The sequence below is a fragment of the Urocampus carinirostris genome, chromosome 17 (assembly GCF_059441175.1).
Source record: "Urocampus carinirostris isolate Australia breed hairy pipefish chromosome 17, RoL_Ucar_1.0, whole genome shotgun sequence".
Classification (NCBI taxonomy): Eukaryota; Metazoa; Chordata; class Actinopteri; order Syngnathiformes; family Syngnathidae; genus Urocampus; species Urocampus carinirostris.
This window is the reverse complement of record NC_142365.1, coordinates 21,935,326-21,955,242: the sequence shown is the minus strand read 5'-3', so window position 1 is coordinate 21,955,242 and position 19,917 is coordinate 21,935,326. Positions and strand designations below refer to the sequence as shown.

The following is a 19,917-nucleotide window of genomic DNA, read 5'->3' as shown; positions in this document are numbered from 1 at the left end:
GTTTCCTCTCAAAAGTGTGTACAATAATCATTATCATCGTATGCTTGTTGTGCGGTGACTGCTGACTCCACCTGAAAGAAAGATTTGATTGGATAAATAATCTTGTCTCCGCCCTCTTCAGATCCTTCAACGTGATATGATTGGCGGAAACATTATCATCACGTCAGAGGAGGCGGGTCGTTTTGAATTCAGCTTCTACACTGCTTTTTCTGTTCAGTACAAGCTTACGTACTGCACTCCTTTAAGGTATCTAACTTTTATACATTTCCTTTTTACGCACCTTACACTTTTTATACATCCCAGGAAAATGGCATTTGACACGCATTTTAGGACGTTTTGTCATCAAAACACACCTGTCTTTGTTCGTTGCATCTAAAATGATTAATTTTCTCTGTCTAGCCCTGAATAGAACAAATACAATAATAATGATTTTATTTTACTTGCTTATGTAAGATATAACATTTAATTTTATTATGAAGCATCAACATATCGAGGTAGCAAACGACCGTATTCGAACAGCAAATACCACGTTTGCTCTGCTGTTTTTTATTTTTAATAGAACTCTGGTAATAGTGGTTAGGTTTTTACAGCTATTACATACTGTATCTATTTTTGTGGGACTTTGACCACATTTTATATACCTGCTGCCTTTCTCCCTGTCTTGCACCCTACCTACCTGCCTACCTACCTACTTACCTACCTACATACCTGCCAATCTAATCTTAACTACCTACCTACCCATCTACCTACCAATACCTACCAATCTAATCTCACCTACCTATCTACCCACCTACCTACATACCTTACTACCTACATATCCACCTACCTACTTACCTTCCTACCCACCTACCTACCCATATACTCACAAATACCTACCAATCTAATCTTACCTACCTATCTACCCAACTGCCTACCTACCTATCTAGTCTTGCCTGCCTGCCTGCTTGCCAGCCTACCCACCTACCTGCCTACCTACCTACCTACCTACCTACCTACCTACATACCTGCCTACATACCTACCTACCAATCTAATCCTACGTATCTCTCTATCCACCTGCCTGCCTGCCTGCCTGCCTGCCTGCCTGCCTGCCTGCCTACCTACCTACCTACCTACCTACCTACCAATCTAAACCTACGTACCTATCTATCTGCTTGCCTGCCTACCTGCGTACCTACCTACCAACCGACCTACATACCTAACTACCTACCTATCTAATCTTACCTACCTACTTACCTACTTGCCTACCTACCTACATACATACCTGCCTACATACCTACCTACCAATCTAATCCTACGTATCTCTCTATCCACCTGCCTGCCTACCTACCTACCTACCTACCTACCTACCAATCTAAACCTACGTACCTATCTATCTGCTTGCCTGCCTACCTGCGTACCTACCTAACAACCGACCTACATACCTAACTACCTACCTATCTAATCTTACCTACCTACTTGCCTACCTGCCTACCTACCTACCTACCTACCTAGCCCAGCACCCACCCACCGACCTAACCACCTACCTACCTACTTAGTCTTACCTACCCATTTAACTACCTACTTACCTACCTAACTACATACCTACCTATATAGTCTTACCTATCCATTTAACTACCTACTTACCTACTCACCTACCTACACACCTACTTACCTTCCAATCTAATCCTACCTACCTATCTGTCTACGCACCTACCTACCTACCTACCTACATACCCAACTATTTAACTGTGTAATCTTAATTTCCTTATCTTTTCATAATCTCTAATCTCATTTTCCTTTTTCTGTAGACGAAAAATGAGACCAAAGACGCAAGCGCCGAATGGCAAGACGTCCCAAAATGAAGAACGGGAGTTTGGAGGAACATTAGGTGAGTACAGCGATTGACTGTTTCGAAGCGCATCCATTGTAATGCATTTTTTCTCTTAGAGAAAATCTTCTGTTGTCACGTCTGTTTTTTCGAAATTCATAACATTTCTTCTGTTTACGGTATTTTTTAAACAAAGAAGTCTGATTTAAGCGTTTGCAGGATGGGCTGTTGGTTATGTTTAATGTGCATCAGTGCAGTGCAAATGCATTTTGTGGGTAATAATAATTTTCACACCCCCTACTACCCCCAACCCCACACTTCCTGAGACTGATGTCTTGTGAGGGCCATGGTTTTAGATTCAGCTTTCTTAGAAATTATATCAGGCTCTGAACCTCTCAACTCGATAATTCACAATCTCTAAAATACACAACTGCAGCTGAACTGTTCTCCGACTGACCGTTTAACTATTTGTTACTGCTGTACTTTTAAAACGTGTACCTTGTTCACTATTGAGACCCATCAAAGCGCCTCTACTCAACTTGTGTCTGCTTGTGTGTGTATGGCATTCCCAGGGGCTGTTTGCATTCCCATCTTCCTCCCATTGACGGTACTTTTCCTGATTTGTTTGAGTCGCTCTCCGGACGCCGCATTGCTTCAGTGGCCCCTGCCTCTGCCCTCCTTTGATCAACTGTGGGATCCTTTGGCCCCCATCATTGTTCTGGGATGGATAGCTTTGCACGCTTTCTTGTATTTGCTGCCAGTCGGAAAGGTACATCGTACATTATTCATGTTCATTCATGTGTTATGCAATAATAACATGTTATGAATTTCAAGATCGAAATTGAGGACCAAAAGCTCCTCTCCTCCCGAGTCCTCACCAAAAAAATATGAAAATTCGGGTTTGCTTCAGGCTTGGTCCCTAAAATCAAGTTAATTGGTCAGGTTCGGGCCGGTTCGGGCTTAAGTACCTGTGTTCTGCATCGGGCGGGATTTTTTTAGGCTCAATCCGTCCTGTAGTACTGACCAATATTTTAATGATCGTTGAATTGGATACACAAAAAATGTGCATTTTTCAGTTCTGTATTGTATCATAAAAACGTGAATTTAAATTCGCGTTGAATAATTTTTTTCCTATTAAAATATTTTTTGCTCATGATGTGGCAAAATGTGTTTTTGACATAAATTGTGACATAAGAGGTTTTATTTGGCATTGTTTGAACTCTCTCCCACAATGCCTTTCTGTTCATTTACTTCAGACTCTCGTCTGCTTCGTCAAGCCTACGCGTTTCGGAGATACGATACTGTGTTTTTCAAACAAAGCTATTGATCATTTATTACATAGGACAATAAAATAGGCTTATATTTACTGTTGTGATGCTTACATTTTGAGTTTTAAATCGATAGTTTGATCAATCATAATAAGATTTTGAGTGTTATTTTATAATCATATTTTGATTCAAGCAGCACGGCGACTGAATGGTAAGCGCGTCTGCGGCATAATTCTGAGGTCATGGGATCAAACCTTCCTGTGTGGAGTTTGCATGTTCTCCCTGTGCTTGCGTGGGTTTCCTCCGGGCACTCTGGTTTCCTCCTACATTCCAAAAGAACATGCTGGTCAGGTTAATTGGCTGGTCCAAATTGTCCCTAGGTGTGAATGAGCGAGTGAGTTTTCTGTCTCTTGTGTGCCCTGCAACTGGCCACTGCCTGAGGACAGATAGGCTCCAGCACCCCCCCCCGACCCTACTGGAGATAAGCAGTGCCAATAATGGATGGATGGATGTTGATTCAACCGACCGATCGATTTGTTGTTGTATCTCAAATAAAACATTTTTTTTATATTCATTATTTCATATCTTTTTGCAGATCTCTGAGGGTTTAGTGCTGAGAGGTGGAACACGTCTCAAGTATCCCATAAATGGTACTTTTTTGGCACTTATGAACATGTTTGTTTAACAACACTTTTTATAACCAGATTAGTACTTGAAAAGTCACTAATAATGATGCAGAGTAAAAATAGAATTTGTACCGTATTTTCCAGACCATAGATAAATAGATAGATAGATAGATAGATACTTTATTCATCCCCGAAGGGAAATTCACTTTTCCAGCAGCATCCCTAAGCTGAGAACAATCGAAAATAACTGAGAACAATCGAAAATAACACGGGAGCTGCTGAAGTGGCTGCCATTCGTGACGGCGCCGGAGAAACGATTCAATTTGAATCATGTACAAACAAACAAACAATTGAATCATGTACAAGAAACGATTCAATCTGAATCATGTACAAACAAACAAACAATTGAATCATGTACAACAAACAAACAAAATATTTATGTTTCAATAAGTGGAGTGTTAATAAAATGGGGGGAAAATAATTTCTGATACTGATATAACCAGGTAAAACTTTATCAAATGGTGCATGTATAATTTAGCCACCTTATATACCACAAAATACTGGTGGATACATTTGAAAATGCATTCAGTATTTATTTTTGTGCATTTCTACTTGAGGTTTTACTGTACAATACTGTATTGCACAGTGATTGATCTTTCGAAAAACATTGCTTACTGAACTGATGTATGCAATGGGAATCGATCCCGGGTCGCAGTGGTAAGAGTTCTGAAACCTACCCACTCCAGTGATACAGACAACAAAAGAGAAGGCATTTGATAATTCCTTGCTATTACAAGAGAAAACAAAATTTGTTTCTGAAAGATATAAAATACCACAAACGACAACATAGTTTTGGTTGAACTCGTTACCATAATGATCTATTGGAAAGTTATACAATGTGGCACCGTGAGTATAAATGGTGTGATGATAAAATTAAATCTAAAGCCTTTTTAAAATCAAATTCACATCCCTAGTAGTATAATGGGTAGTATTCAGTTCTTTTACCTCCGCAATCCAGGTTTGATTCTCCTTGCAACCAATGTTAAGCAAATGTGGTTAGCTTTGTGGTCAACCACAGCTCAAAAATGGTAATACGCTCCTGCAAAACCTCGCGTATAACACGCACCCATACTTTGAGTTATTTTTTGAGTAAAACAAAATACCTTAATAAATGACACTATACATACTGTAAGTGGGGCAGGACGGCGGAGCAGTGATTATCGCGTGTACGGCACAGTTCTGAGGTCATGAGATCGAACCCCCTGTGTGGAATTTGCATGTTCTCCCCGTGCTTGTGTGGGTTTCCTCCGGGCACTCAGATTTCCTCCCACATTCCAAAAACATGCATGTCAGGTTAATTGTCCGGTCCAAATTGTCCCTAGGTGTGAATGAGCGAGTGAATTGTCTGTCTCTGTGTACCTTGCGACTGGCTGGCAACCAGTTCAGGGTGTCCCCTGCCTACTGCCCGAAGATAGCAGGAATAGGCTCCAGCACCACCGGGACCCTACTGAGGATAGGCGGTGCAGATAATGGATGGATACTGTAAGTGAATTAAACATTTAACGGTTATACTTAAACATGGTAGCCTTACTGTAGTTTTAATTCAATGCGCCTCATAGAACAGACTGCCATATATATATATATATATATATATATATATATTCAAAAAAATATGACTAAAGGCTATTTTTTGGGGGTGCTCTTATAGTGGGCAAAATACGCATTAGAGATATAAAATGACAAAAAAATTAAAACGGTAATTTGAAAGAGAAACATACATCCCAGTACAGAATCTCCCCTTGCATGTAATGAATGGCAATTTTATGTTGTCTTTTTTATTTATTTTAATTTACCGGATATTTTAAAGTCAAGATTTGAGTGTCTGCAAAGTTAGAAAAATATCAAAGAAGACACTAAATGGTGTGTTTCCCAACCTTTCTGGAACCAAGGCACAATTTTTCTTAATCACAAAATATTGAGGCACACCATCAGTCAAAAATCTTTGAAAATGAATCCCCAGCACCAGTTTAATGTGTTCTGTTTTAAAAGGTTAAATGATCATGTTCCCTAAATTGACAATATAACAGTTAACATTTATGGTCACCGTGGCTCAGGAGGTAATTCAGGTTGTTAATATCTGTTCATAATTTTGCTGTTATTTTTCTTTTCACTATATTGAACTCTTCTTTTGGAAGATGCTGAATCCGAGTCAAATGAGGAAGCCTTATCCTGATACTGTTAACCATGAAAACCAGTACTATCTATTTCATGAGGGGGAGCAAACTCCTACCCAAAAAATTGGCCTTGAGAAGGATGGTCCCCGTCAGACTGTTCTTGCCTAGGACACACCACAGAAAGTGGTGCCCCTATGACCCAGACTGGAAGGCATCTGGGAACTGTAAACAAACTCATCCACAGCTGATAATAAAAATAAAAATAAAACAATCTCCTGGCAATGACTGATAACGAACAAATGTTATTGTTAAATGGCTAAATACTGAACATTGGCATGCTTTTTTTGCAAAGATAAACAGCACACCACTTGAATGAAAAACACAGTTTGTCAATGTTTTCGAATGTATTTACAATTAATGTCAGAGCCTTGAGTCTACATACAATACCACTTTATATTCCTAAACACTCGCTTCAACTCCTGCATACATTTTTCGTAAAGGCCGACATGATGTTTGTTTCTCCCCTGTAGGATTTCACAGTCTGTGCATCAGCGGCGTGTTGCTGATGTTATTCTTGATGGTGGGGACTCCTTTGGGGCATCTGTACCAGCTGATGCTGCCCCTGGCAATGTGCGCAATAGGAGTGTCCTTCCTCCTCTCTGTCTACCTCTATATTCGTTCCTTTTGGGCTCCTGCCCATGCCCTTGCCTTGGGGGGCAACACAGGTGAGCTGTGAGTCTTATCGTATAAAACCAAGCAGCCGTACTATGCTCTCTTTTGATGTACCGTAAATTCGGGACTACAAGCCGCTACATACTGGACTGTCTCAGAAAATTAGAATATTGTGATAAAGTTCTTTATTTTCTGTAATGCAATTAAAAAAACAAAAATGTCATACATTCTGGATTCATTACACATCAACTGAACTATTTCAAGCCTTTTATTATTTGATTATAGCTGAATTTGGCTTACAGCTTAAGAAAACTCAAAAATCCTATCTCAAAATATTAGAATATCATGAAAAAGTATACAAGTAGGCTATTCAACTAATCACCTGAATCATCTAATTAACTCGAAACACCTTGCAAGGGTTTCCTGAGCCTTAAAAACACTCAGCTTGGTTCAGTAAACTAAATCACAAGTATGGGGAAGACTGCTGATCTGTCTGCTGTCCAGAGGACCATCATTGATACCCTCCATCAGGAGGGTAAGACACAAAAAGAAATTTCTCAAAGAGCAGGCTGTTCACAGAGTGCAGTTTCAAAGCATATCCACAAAAAGTCTGTTGGAAGGGAAAATTGTGGCCGGAAACGCTGCACAACCAAGAGAGATGACCGCAGCCTTAACAAAATTGTGAAGAAGAGCCGCTTCCAGAATTTGAGGGAGCTTCAAAGACAGTGGGCTGAAGCTGGAGTCCAGGTATCAAAAGCCACAGTTCACAGACATGTCCGGGAAATGGGCTACAATAGCCGTATTCCCATGGTCAAGCCACTTCTGAACTCAAGACAACGGAAGAAGCGTCTGACTTGGGCTATGGAGAAGAAGCACTGGACAGTTGCAGAGTGGTCCAAAGTCCTCTTTTCAGACGAAAGCAAGTTTTGCATTTCATTTGGAAGTCAAGGCGCCAGAGTCTGGAGAAAGGCTGGAGAAGAGCAAAATCCAAGTTGCTTGAAATCCAGTGTGAAGTTCCCACAGTCAGCAATGGTTTGGGGAGCCATGTCAGCTGCTGGTGTTGGTCCACTGTGTTTCATCAAGTCCAGAGTAAATGCAACTGTGTACCAAGAGATTTTAGAGCACTACATGCTTCCATCTGCTGAAAAGCTCTATGGAGATGAGTATTTCATTTTCCAGCATGATCTGGCACCTGCCCACAGTGCCAAAACCACCAGTAACTGGTGCACTGACCATGGCATCACTGTCCTTGATTGGCCTGCTAATTCCCCTGACCTGAACCCCATTGAGAATTTGTGGGGTATAGTTAAGAAGAAGATGAAAGACACCAGACCTACAAATGCAAATGAGCTGAAGGCCGCTATCGAAGCATCCTGGGCATCAATAACACCTCAGCAATGCCACAGGCTGATTGCCTCCATGCCACGCCGGATTGATGCAGTAATCCGTGCAAAAGGATTCCCAACCAAGTACTGAGTGCATCAATGGACATTTTCAAATGTTTGATTCAGTTTTGCTGTTATAAAATTATTTTTTTACTTGGTCTGAGGAAGTATTCTAATATTTTGAGATAGGATTTTTGAGTTTTTTTCAGCTGTAAGCCAAAATCAGCAATATTCAAATAATAAAAGGCTTGAAATAGTTCAGTTGATGTGTAATGAATCCAGAATGTATGACATTTTTGTTTTTTTAATTGCATTACAGAAAATAAAGAACTTTATCACAATATTCTAATTTTCTGAGACAGTCCAGTATTTGCTACATTTTGAACACTGATTTTAAATACGGTGCGGTTTATTCGTTTTTTTGTGGCGGCAAAGAGGAAAGCGGCGAGCTGCTCTTTTCCACAACGTATGCACTCTAAATACACAACACTGTGGTGACGTCTAAAGACATTTATGACGCTCTTTCAGAGGAGAAATTACCGTATTTTTTGCACTACTGTATAAGGCGCACCAGGTTATAAGGCTCATCCCCAAAAAACAGTCTTTTGTTATATGTTTTTAATACATAAGGCGCAAAGCGATTGAAATTGAGATTACAACAAGAGCTGTTGTGTGTTCGGGCACATGGTAGCCACTACTCAATTTGCAAAACATTGTATGCAATGGGAACCAAACCTGAGTAGTGGCGGTGAGAGCGCAGACACATGACCACTAAACCACCTGTGATACAGATGACATGAAAAGGCTTTAGAGGTTATCTCATCATCACACTATTCTTAAGGTGCCACAACATTGATTTGCATAGTGCATTCTGATGGGTTAAACAGTCCTTGCACTTCTTCAATGACTTGCGCACGTAAAAGAAAATACTGAAAATACGATCGTCCATGCTTTTGCCAACATTATTCATTTAATTCATAAGAGGAGCAAAACAGAAGGTTGAACAGTGTTTTATTGATTATTTACATCATCCTTACAATATTTTAAATGTTTCACCCACAAATAAAGTCCTTAATTTATAAATCTAAATTGAAAACTTGTGGAAATCAGATATCATATATCAAGCTTTAGGCTTTAAGTAGACATGTGTAACAAGATGTGACCCGCTTAGAAAGGCTCCATTTCTAAAGACAGATGTAAAAAAATCTAATGTTGAGAATTATCCACCCACAGCCAGGCTCGAATCTAAGGACAGCTTAGCACTACAATTTGAACTACTGTAAATTCAAGACTACAGACCGCACCTCATCTAAAGCCACTTGCGCGAATGTAAGCAAGAAATTACCTATGTTTTTTTTACAAGCCGCACCGGATTTCAATCCAGAGGCCAAAACAGCCATAAAAATGAACTCATTCATGTCCATTTCTTGAATTTTGTACAAATAAGCGGGGAAATGTCTAATACAGAAAAGTAACACATTGCATTGCGATCAATTCATTTGCAACTGTGTCCGTAGCTGTCAATCCTAATCAACTAGTGCAGCAGTCAATATTAATTAAATTGGCATAAACATATACACAAAACAAAAACGTTTCAAAATAAAACCTGATGTACTGTACGTACTAAAATTTAGAAGCCCGTACAATGAAAACATTCTGTGACTTGCTGAGCCTGTCATGAACCTATTTGGGGTGGAGCGAAAGTGCAGTAATGCATGTCTTTATTTGGATAGGGTTCGGTACATATGAAGTTGGGGGGCAAGGTAACCATCTTGGTTTGAGATGCAGGCAAGGGACCAGTGGTCTGGTAAACTCAATCAGCAAAAAAGACACAGTCCAAGGGTTTGGTACCTTGGGAACAACAAGGCTCTGACAAGAGAGCTTAAGACGTTATAAGATAGGCAACGCACCAGGACCGAGCCAAGGAAACGGAGTGTTTAAATAGTGAAGAAGGAGAGGTGTGATTGGAGGGTAATCAGGATGAGTGACACCAGGTGTGGGGTGGATATTAGAGCCAGGTAGTCAGTGACCAAATAAAGTGAGAGCAAGCGGGAGCGAGAGAGGAAACCAAATCTGAGTGCAGGACTGTGACAGAGCCATACTACTGATCTTCAGCTTTCCCAACCCTTGCACATATGGCAAATCGATGGAGGGGAGACTAAGAATTGTTACTACGACATGTTTAGTGTGGCAACAGGTGACGAATTATCGGGTATATTTTTCCTACCGGGCAGAAAACTGTTACGTCGTATTAGGCTGTTATAAGTGGGACAACTGTCAGCCGGATCATTATCTTGTACCCCTCCTTAGTTAGTAAGTCGTGTCAGCATGTATAATGATTTTTTTATGTACTAGTAGCAATACTTGTTCTCTCTATCACTGTGATGTGCGTAAGGGATGGGAGAGCTACAGATCAGTCGCATGGCTCAGCATGTCTACAGGTCGTTGTGATTGTATGGGGTTCTGCATTTTAGTTCAGGCAGTACATTGAGTTTTGTTTACTTATTGTTAATGTCAATTTAATTAGTATTGATTGTTGCTGTGTTTTACCCTTTTTTGTAGGAAACCCCCTGTATGACTTCTTCATCGGAAGAGAGTTAAACCCTCGTATTGGTGATTTTGACCTAAAATATTTCTGTGAGCTCAGGCCAGGTCTGATTGGCTGGGTAAGTAGAATGAGGAGCACATTTCAGATTTGGTTAACATATTTATTAGCCTACTTCACTTTCTATGTAAAGTAAAACACACACCCATCACTCCGAACAAAGCGCTATAAAAATCAGGTCACACAAAATAACACAACTAGGATTTTAAAATAACAAATAAAAGTATGCTATAATATGTTTTGTCATTATTCTATTACTGTGACAGTTTGTAGTTGCCAAGTGTTTGTTTTTTGTTACCGCCAGTGGGTGGCGATGTTCATCAATGTAAGCCAATTTATTTTATTATTTTTACGGTTCAGATCCAAATAATCAAAAAGAATGAAATTTTTTTAAGCGGATTATGAAGTAAAATATTTCTATCAATTATCAATACAATAAAAAGAAGCATTCATATTAAAATAATTTGAAATAATTACAAACTGATTTCATTGTTTCATGAAATTATAAGTACTTAACATAAAATGGATGTTACATTCAAAAAGCTATTTATTTTGAAAAATGAAAAACAATTTAATTTTCAGAAGAGATATTCACCTTAACCAAAAAGTAAAGCATATAATGCAGGTATTTATTTTCAATATTTTCATTTTTATTTGTAATATATTGTTTTATGATTTAGTAAGATTATAAAATAGTTAAATTTATTTTCCAAAGATGTTTGTTCCAATTCTACAAACAATATTTTATAATAAATCACAAAACCTAAAAAATAGTTTTGTAAATTAGCAAAATTATTTATTTACAAACCAAAATAAATATTTGCAATTATTCATTTATTTTTTTGTGCTTTTGTCGGTCCAGAGCATTTTGTTGACATGACGGCTTTTAGAGAAACTTATGTTTTGTGCCTACATAATGTCAAGCTGTTTCACGTTTGCGTACAACTCAGATTGCGACGTCATTGATGCACAGGTAGACACAGGCAGAAAATGGGCTGGGCAGAACACAATGCACAATGAGTCCACAAAATAGCAAAACCACAATAAGTAAACTGCAATACAGCAAGGGATTACTGTATTAAGCACGTTCTGATTGGACCAAAAACACTATTTTGTCTAAAACAATAACATTTATGTAGAGGACTATCTTCTTTTCTAGTTGTTGGAATCGAAGCAGCTAAAGCTTTGCCTGTTTGATCATTTTTGAGTGAGTTGTGTAGGAGAGAACACAAAAACTTCCCACTCAGATATGAGTGGGTGATTTGGGTTGAATTTCTGACAGACACTATTTTTTGACAACCTTCTTTCAAGCACTTTTCAATGACAAACAAATTGCTAATTCTTTAAGATAATTAAGACTTTTGTCCTTCTTTCTTCTCAAATCAACATCCGGGTTCCACTTGACTTTAGCCACGTAGATGAGAGCTGGGGCAGAGCAGTTCCGTTGAGGTGTTTTTATTCCAATAAAACAAAATGAAAACACAATATATTTTGGGCTTGCGAATAGGACAATGTATTACCCAAAAAGGCTTCAGGAAGCTGGTGGGGCAGTGTTATAAAACATGGGTGTGGTTTGAAAGAGCACCATCTGCATGTGGAATTTTCGCAATTACCTTATTCTCAACTAAGTCAGTTCAATTTCCAAGTAATCCAAAAATACTCCAGCTGTAAACTAGTTCACTAACAAAAATGCATTAAAAAATCTGATCCAAGTAAGCAGTATCAATCAATACCGATTCCATACAGATACTTTTTGCCTGTAAATGTCATGATCATTGAATTATTGAACCCTTCCCTTCTTGAGTTAGTTCATAATTACGATAAACACAGCACAAAGATTTAAGCACTAAAATGAATATTTTTTAAATAAATAACTGCATTGCAAACTCTATTAGTATAAAGATAATAGAATATTTATATTACAACTGTTTCAGAACAAAAGCCAAGGGAGTCTAAATAAAAAAGCAGCAATGTAAGAACAATACACGTACTGTATAAGAATGTGAACAAGACAACTAAAATATCTTCCATTGCACAGCATTTTGAAAGAGAGTATAATATTTTGTAAATAAAGTGTAAAGACAATTGATCCAATTTGACAGTTATTATGTATGTATTATCTTACGATCCACTAACATTATCATAGTTGTAGTTAAAATGGGAAGACAGTATCAATCCTAGGACAATTGTATTGATCCAAGTACTTGTTAGTATCAATATTATCGATATTTGAATTGATCGTGCCAACCCTTGTCAATACAACATTGAATTCTTTGGAAATCCCTGGTTGTATTTTGCTTTAAATTATTCTCTTCCCATTATATCTTTTTTTATTCAAAAGTTAAAATGAAAGACAGTAACTCCATTTTTCTGTCACATTGCCATATTAAGTCTTTATTAGTGCTTAATATGGAGTGCCATGTCTAATCTCATTGCAAACAATGTTCACTAAATTAATATCAATGATAATAAAAACGATGAAATTCAATCAACTATAAATTGACATCGTTCTATATTGTCATTCCTCATGTATTTGCCACAGTGCCACGTTTTTTCATTGGCCCGCTTTGTAAACTAAACCTAGCACTAATTCCTAAAATAAAATGCATGTGCACCCTTTGCTGAGGCCTTGTGCGTGACATGGAGCAGATGGAACATCAATATATGATATTGTTTGGTCCAGGATGCCTTTTGCTGCCAGAGTCATTTGCAGTTAGTGTAAAAAATCCCAAGATTCAGGAAATTTAAATAATTTGAGATCATACTCTTGTTTCAAGTCTGATGAAAACAAATCAAGTGGTAGGACTGAAAATCCTTGAAACCATACTTTTCAATGATTGTTTGTCAGCAATCAATGTCCTGTTTGTTGATCACCCCCTTTGAGAGAAATTAAGGACTGATATGAGAGGCTGTTTGAGAAGTAAATGATACTTGCTCTCACATATAATATTATACACTCACACATGCACGACTATACTCTCATACCCATGCAGGGATGGAGCACAAATAACAAGATTTATGGTTAAAAAAAAGTATGTGTTTCTTGTCCTTGCACTAAACTCTCATCAATCATCAATTTTGTGTCAGATTATTTGTGCAGAATTGCAATGCTCTAATTTTCAGTTGCTGATCATAAATTCATCGTTATCTAAACAATGCCTGTTATTAGATAGATAGATAGATAGATAGATAGATAGATACTTTATTCATCCCCGAAGGGAAATTCACAATTCATATTACTGTAGATGGAAAGCAATACTGGGTTTTGTTACTTTGAAATACAGTTGTAGGTTTTGTCTTTTTGTCTGAAAACTGTAATTTTACCATACACTTCATAAATACACCCACCTGTTCTCATGTACCGTGTTTACAATTAATATATCTCGTTTGCCCAATATTAACTTAGAAATGCAACAAAATTGAATTTTGTGACATCAATTTGCCTACATCAAGCTCATTTTCTTTCAGGTGGTCATAAACTTTGGTATGCTGATGCAGGAGGTGGAGCTACGAGGCTCCCCCTCACTCCCCATGATCCTAGTTAACAGTTTCCAGTTGCTTTACGTGGCCGACGCTCTGTGGAATGAGGTGAGATATCGGAATGTGGAATACTTCAAATGTTAGGTTTTAAATAGAAAAAAATGTTTAATTATCTGCTTTGTTGTATGCCTATCATATATATATATATGTATATATATATATATATATATATATATATATATATATATATATATATAAATATATCTCATCTCATCAGCTGCACCGCTTATCCTTAGTAGGGTCGCGGGGATATATATATATATATATATATATATATATATATATATATATATATATAAAAACAAAAGATGGACAGAAAAAATTATGAGAAAATTGGTGCAATTTGGTAAGTTAGATTTTCTATAGTTTGTTCTTCCTTGTGCTTTGAATCACTCGTTTTTGGTAGCACTGCACACTACAGAAGTATCTAGTGGTTAAACAGTGTTGTATGGCTGGAAATGACAGTAATCTTTGTTTTGGTTGATAACAGGAGGCGGTTTTGACCACGATGGACATTGTGCATGACGGTTTTGGCTTCATGCTGGCCTTCGGTGACCTGACCTGGGTTCCTTTCACATATAGCCTGCAGGCGGCCTTCTTAGTTGAACACCCTCAAGATCTCAAGCCGCTGGGATTTGCAGCTATAATCGCTTTAAATGGTAATCACATTTTTATTCTTTATTTTAATATATATTAGAATATATATATATATATATATATATATATATATATATATATATATTTATTATTATTATTATTTTTTATTATTATTATTATTTTGTTGCACAGTTTAAATACTCACTCTCCTCAGGTATTGGATATTATATTTTCCGAAAATCCAACTCACAGAAAAACCAGTTCCGAAGAAACCCGGCACATCCGAGTGTTGCAAGTTAGTATTTATCTTGAAATCTGATTCATGTTTAATGGTTTCTTTTCTTCTCAATGTGAATCAAAGAATAGGATGTTGTCAGAAAGGTCTTTTTGAAGGGCATCCGCCATGTCAGATTGTGAAATGCTCATCAGTGAAGTGATTGCATTTTCCACGGCTGCTCACAGGGCTCGAGACCATCGCCACGGCAACAGGGAAGCGTTTACTGGTATCCGGTTGGTGGGGTCTCGTCCGTCATCCCAATTATTTGGGTGATCTTCTTATGGCCTTGGCTTGGTCTCTGCCTTGTGGTAAGAGGACGTTATCCTGCACGTATGCGTTTGCCTCCACTACCATTCCTAAGATTGTAATACAACCTGTGACGTGTGGTGAGGTTAGTGTCTGGTGAGGCACAGTGTTTTCTACAAATAATATTATTTGCATCTTATTCATCGTTTGATTTGCAGAGCAAGAAAGTCATACGTAAACTGTAGCATATAAACACTGTTTTATTGTAGAACCTAATTTATAAATAATGTCTATGTGCTTCTTTTTTTTTAAAACCAACAATAAAAAGGTAATTTGGGAAAAGGCCATGCAACAAGAAAAATTACCCCATAGTTTGACTAGCTGTTAGCCTGCTAATGCTATCACTGATTATCTGTGGCATGCAAAAGTCTTCAGCTCCAGTCTGAATTTGTAATGTATCATTTCCGAACAAACCGACTCTATGAGATAATGATGAGATAGAACCTAATTTCGTTTCATGTGTCGTCCGTATTTCTAGTGAGCTGGTGGATAAAATGATCAAGGTTCGTTTCCCATTATACTAATTGTTATGCCTTTGGAAATGAAAGTTCCCATTTATTTGTGAGGAGAGGGGATTTGGGCCGGCCCCAGCCCCCGCTGTGCTCCCGGTTCCTTTGGTTCACTTTTTTTGTTACAAAATGTAAGTTGTACAAAACTGTATAAACAGAATAAAGATGAACGATTGATAATAAAAAAAGTCCGTGAAATAGAAGCTCGGCCCAACCCAAACGTAATAATTGACATCTTAGGCTGGACCTGGCCCGGATTTCAGATCTTGTGAGGCTTGTGTTCAGGCTTAAGATCTTCGCTCTAGGCTGAAAGTGGTGGACAAAACCATTTCCCCTTTGTGAAAAGCTTGCTCGCTTAAGAGTTGTCCGACCTTTCGCTACTAAATCAACACAATCACATATTTCCTTGTGCAGCTCGTTCTCTTCAAGTTTAACGGTTGTTGGCACGATCCTTTTGGTGATTAACCGCCCCCTAGGCAATCATACTTTGTGAAACCGGTGACGTCTCCCAATGCCCGCTAGCAGGCACGCAGATGCAGATTATGATTGGCTAAACCAACAGTCATTTTTTTAAAGACTGGTGTTAGGGGACATGGCCTTCAGGATTTTTTGTGAAGGCCTCTGGCAACAACTAAAGCCTGAAATGTGATTTGTTAAATGCTTTAATATGAAAGCACACATCTGGAAGCAGCACAACCAGGGAGAAGCAACGAAATGAAGCGGACAGACAATTAGGAATTATTTAATTAGTATTGATGGAAAAAATATAATTGACATCACATGATTCAGTTTGCTCTGGGCACTCCGGTTTCCTCCCACATTCCAAAAACATGAATGGCAGGTTAATTGGTGACTCCAAATTGTCCCTTGATGTAAATGAGCGAGTGAGTTCTCTGTCCCTCTTTGCCCTGCGACTGGCAACCATTTCGGGGTGTCCTCTGCCCACTGTCCAAATATAGCTGGGATGTGCTCCAGCACCCCCCGTAACTTGACTGAGGATAAGCGGTCCAGAAAATGGATGGATGAATAATTCATATGTTTTTTAGGCCAGTGGAGAAAGTCTTGCAGGCCCTGAGGGCCCACCAATGCTTCTTATATTGTTTGGTCTGCACCAAATCAGAATCCTTGGTCTCACTTCCTTCCCCTGCCACTAGCTAAAAGAATTGTGTGCCTCAATATGCATCTGCTCAGCTCAGTAATACATAACATACTGCTGCTTTTGAATAAAAGCATCAATAGATAGGTAATCCTTTGTTATGATAAAAAGTTCCTTGCTGCGGAAAAGGAAAATACTACAAATAATACTGCTAATTCTATTTGTAATTATAATGTTTGGGGCTGGGCTGTGCGCCAATTCAAAATCTTTGGTCTCACTATTGCCCTCTGCCACTAGGCAAGAGAATTGTGTGCCTCACTCTTTTCAGCACAGTAATACATTACATTTTAATTGTATTAATAGCATTCCTGAGATTATGTAAAAATTCTGCGATTTTAAAAAAGAAAATCTCAAAACTGTGGGGTTAAATGACAAAGAACTTTAACACTGAAAAAATAAAAACATATATTTCTATTACGACAGGTGAGGCACTGCTTCACCTGCCTCCTCTGATGGCAGATCACTGGTCAGAGGCATGGCGAAAAATACTGTAAAAAAAAAAAAAAAAAAAAAGGTTCCGCACCGCCACACATGGTAGTCCCAACTTTTTTCTTAGACAAAATTTAAAAGTCTAAAAGACGAGGGTGTGCCTCACCTGCCTCCCAACTGCCTCCCAACTGTTAATAGCAAATTACTTAATCGTTTTTAGTAATTGTGCATTTGGCAACCCACAGCCTCACTCCCCCTACTTCTTCAGATATATTCTCAAGTCACTCCAGACGGATTGACAGTCTCATCTCATTGTTCATGTCTACCACGCATAAAAATCGGAAGCTGTCAGTCCTTTGTTTCTGCTGACACATATACATGATGTGACTCATTGTTTTCCTGCTTTTGTAACTGAGATGCACAAAAGTTGAGGAGGAAGGATAGCGCACAATAAGAGATAGGTGGATAAAACTACTGTTCCCAACTGAAAAAAAATAAATGGATGTTTGACAAAAAAGAGATTATAAAAAAAACTTTCTAAGTATAAGTGGCTAATGATGACAGCTGCCCATTGTAAAGCCAGAGAAGAAACTCAATTCAGCAATCGACAGAAATAATGATGCTCAACTCTCTTTCCCTATCTGCTTCTTTTCTTTAGGATTCTCACATCTTCTACCATACTTCTATGTGATATATTTTGCTGTCTTGCTGATTCACCGCGAGGCCCGCGATGAGAAAAACTGTAGAGCAAAATATGGACTTGCATGGGACACGTATTGCCGACGTGTCCCCTACAGGATCATCCCTTATATCTACTGAAGTGTAAATGTCACAGCTGGACTGCAACCCTGGAAAGATTGGTGGTGCCTTTGTATAGTTATCAAAATACTGTTCCACTGCTCTCTCTACATATGAGATAAATTTGTTTCTGGGTTCATTTTTCCCTTTAGAAATAACTAAGAACTATTTAATTTGTTCCTGTCCTCCTAAAATCATCCATGTTAACCTTAAATCGCTATATAACACATCTTTCTGATCACCAAAACCACATTGAAATAGCAATCAATCATAGAAATATGATACGGATAAATAGGATGATATCGATGAAATAGAATGTGAATTTATTATGAGTAATCCCCTTTGAGGAAGTCGGTGGTTGCTGGCTTAAGGAGTCTCAAGTGTGTGTGGGTTATGATACAAACAGCAGCGACTATACTTTTGTGTTACTACTGGTATTAGCACACCATTTTAAGATAAGACAATTTTTCATGGGCTTGTGGCACAACAGCTTTTTATTTTTTGTACCCCAAAAGGTCCCCCTACTTGCAGGTAAACACTTGCTGTGGGATTTAACCGTACTCAGAAATTAGTGAAGTTAAAATTAGAGAAATAAGTGCTGCGTAAACTCTTCCGCAGCTTTGGGATCTGCACTCGCTGCTTCCCCACGCCTTATCACAGCGTGTATGCTGGTCCATTCTAAACACTCGTCGTTCTAGTGGTAGCGTCTTGAAATTCTAAATTAGCGCTAGGGACAGTTCACCTTGGACTGGCTCCCTTAAATCGAACGGCCGCATGCAGAGTATTTACTATATTACTATACATAAAATAATTCCTTGGCGGCTTCAGTCTTCCAAATAACGCAAATTAGTTATAATTTTGAAAATACAGGCCAACTGTTGAGCATTTTTTCGAATTGTGTGAAATCGATACAATCCTTGGAGGGGGGGTCTCTCGTCTGGGCCGTGATTGTTCTTTTAAAATCACAAACCACAATTAATGACGAGATGGAGAGACTTTTGTTATTGTGGATACGCAACAAGGAGCTAGCAGGAGATACCATCACTGAGAGCGGAAGTGGCATCTATCTAGTGCCTACATTTTAAGACAAGGTCAACAAAGGGAGAGTCATAATTGGGTACAATCAGAATGGATTTCAAGGGAAACCATAGTTGGTTTGAGAAATTCAAGAAGAGGACTGTCTCTGTGACTCTATGATTCTGTGGCTCTGTGACTCTGGTTTGGCATGAAGAAGCAGTGAGTGCAAGTAACAAAGCCACGAAGGAGTTTCTGCAGCGCTTTGCTTCCTTTAAAATAAATAAAAGAAAATAAAAACAGTATGCTGTGAAAATGTCTGCGTATACATTGATTTTAAAGTTACACTAAATGTACAGTGAGTGCTTACATATCATCATCAGTCTTTTATGCTTCTCCCGCACCACGCACACACCTCTGTTACACCGACTCCCTCCATGGTAGGCTCTCGATAAAAAACTCGCATTTTTTCCCATGAAGATCATCTTATTTATCTTATTACTATATTTTTATGTTTAATTAACATTTGAATGTGTTTTTAATGATCGGGAAGATGTAATGATTATTTAGTGGTCATCCTGGAACGGGGATTACCACTTGTGAGGCCCCTTCTCAAGATTTCTTTTTCCCTCACGCTGAGGTTTTGAGTTTTTCCTTACCTGCATGTTGGTTTTAAGATCAGGCATGATCTTGGAATTAAGCTCACATGTAGAGGTACCACTGTTTATTAATTAGGGATGTTCGATATCCCAT

General features: G+C 38.4%; 1 protein-coding gene across 1 annotated transcript; it reads left to right on the top strand.

The window, feature by feature from the left end:
• Positions 1 to 182: 182 nt before the first annotated feature.
• tm7sf2 (transmembrane 7 superfamily member 2) lies at positions 183 to 18,840 on the top strand. The gene is made up of 11 exons (XM_088321137.1): positions 183 to 246; positions 1,789 to 1,868; positions 2,381 to 2,577; positions 3,672 to 3,726; positions 6,407 to 6,601; positions 10,496 to 10,599; positions 14,007 to 14,126; positions 14,569 to 14,737; positions 14,890 to 14,970; positions 15,138 to 15,260; positions 18,011 to 18,840. The coding sequence occupies exons 2-11, from the start codon at positions 1,796 to 1,798 to the stop codon at positions 18,169 to 18,171; spliced, it is 1,278 nt and encodes a 425-aa protein (XP_088177263.1). The 5' UTR covers positions 183 to 246; positions 1,789 to 1,795; the 3' UTR covers positions 18,172 to 18,840.
• The last annotated feature ends 1,077 nt before the right edge of the window (positions 18,841 to 19,917 follow it).

Bases quoted from the DNA above. Each gene is read 5' to 3' on its own strand.
- tm7sf2 (XM_088321137.1), top strand. From the start codon at position 1,796: ATGAGACCAAAGACGCAAGCGCCGAATGGCAAGACGTCCCAAAATGAA. The intron at 1,869-2,380 runs GTGAGTACAGCG...TGGCATTCCCAG, and splicing joins GGAGTTTGGAGGAACATTAG to GGGCTGTTTGCATTCCCATC. The intron at 15,261-18,010 runs GTAAGAGGACGT...TCTTTTCTTTAG, and splicing joins GGCTTGGTCTCTGCCTTGTG to GATTCTCACATCTTCTACCA.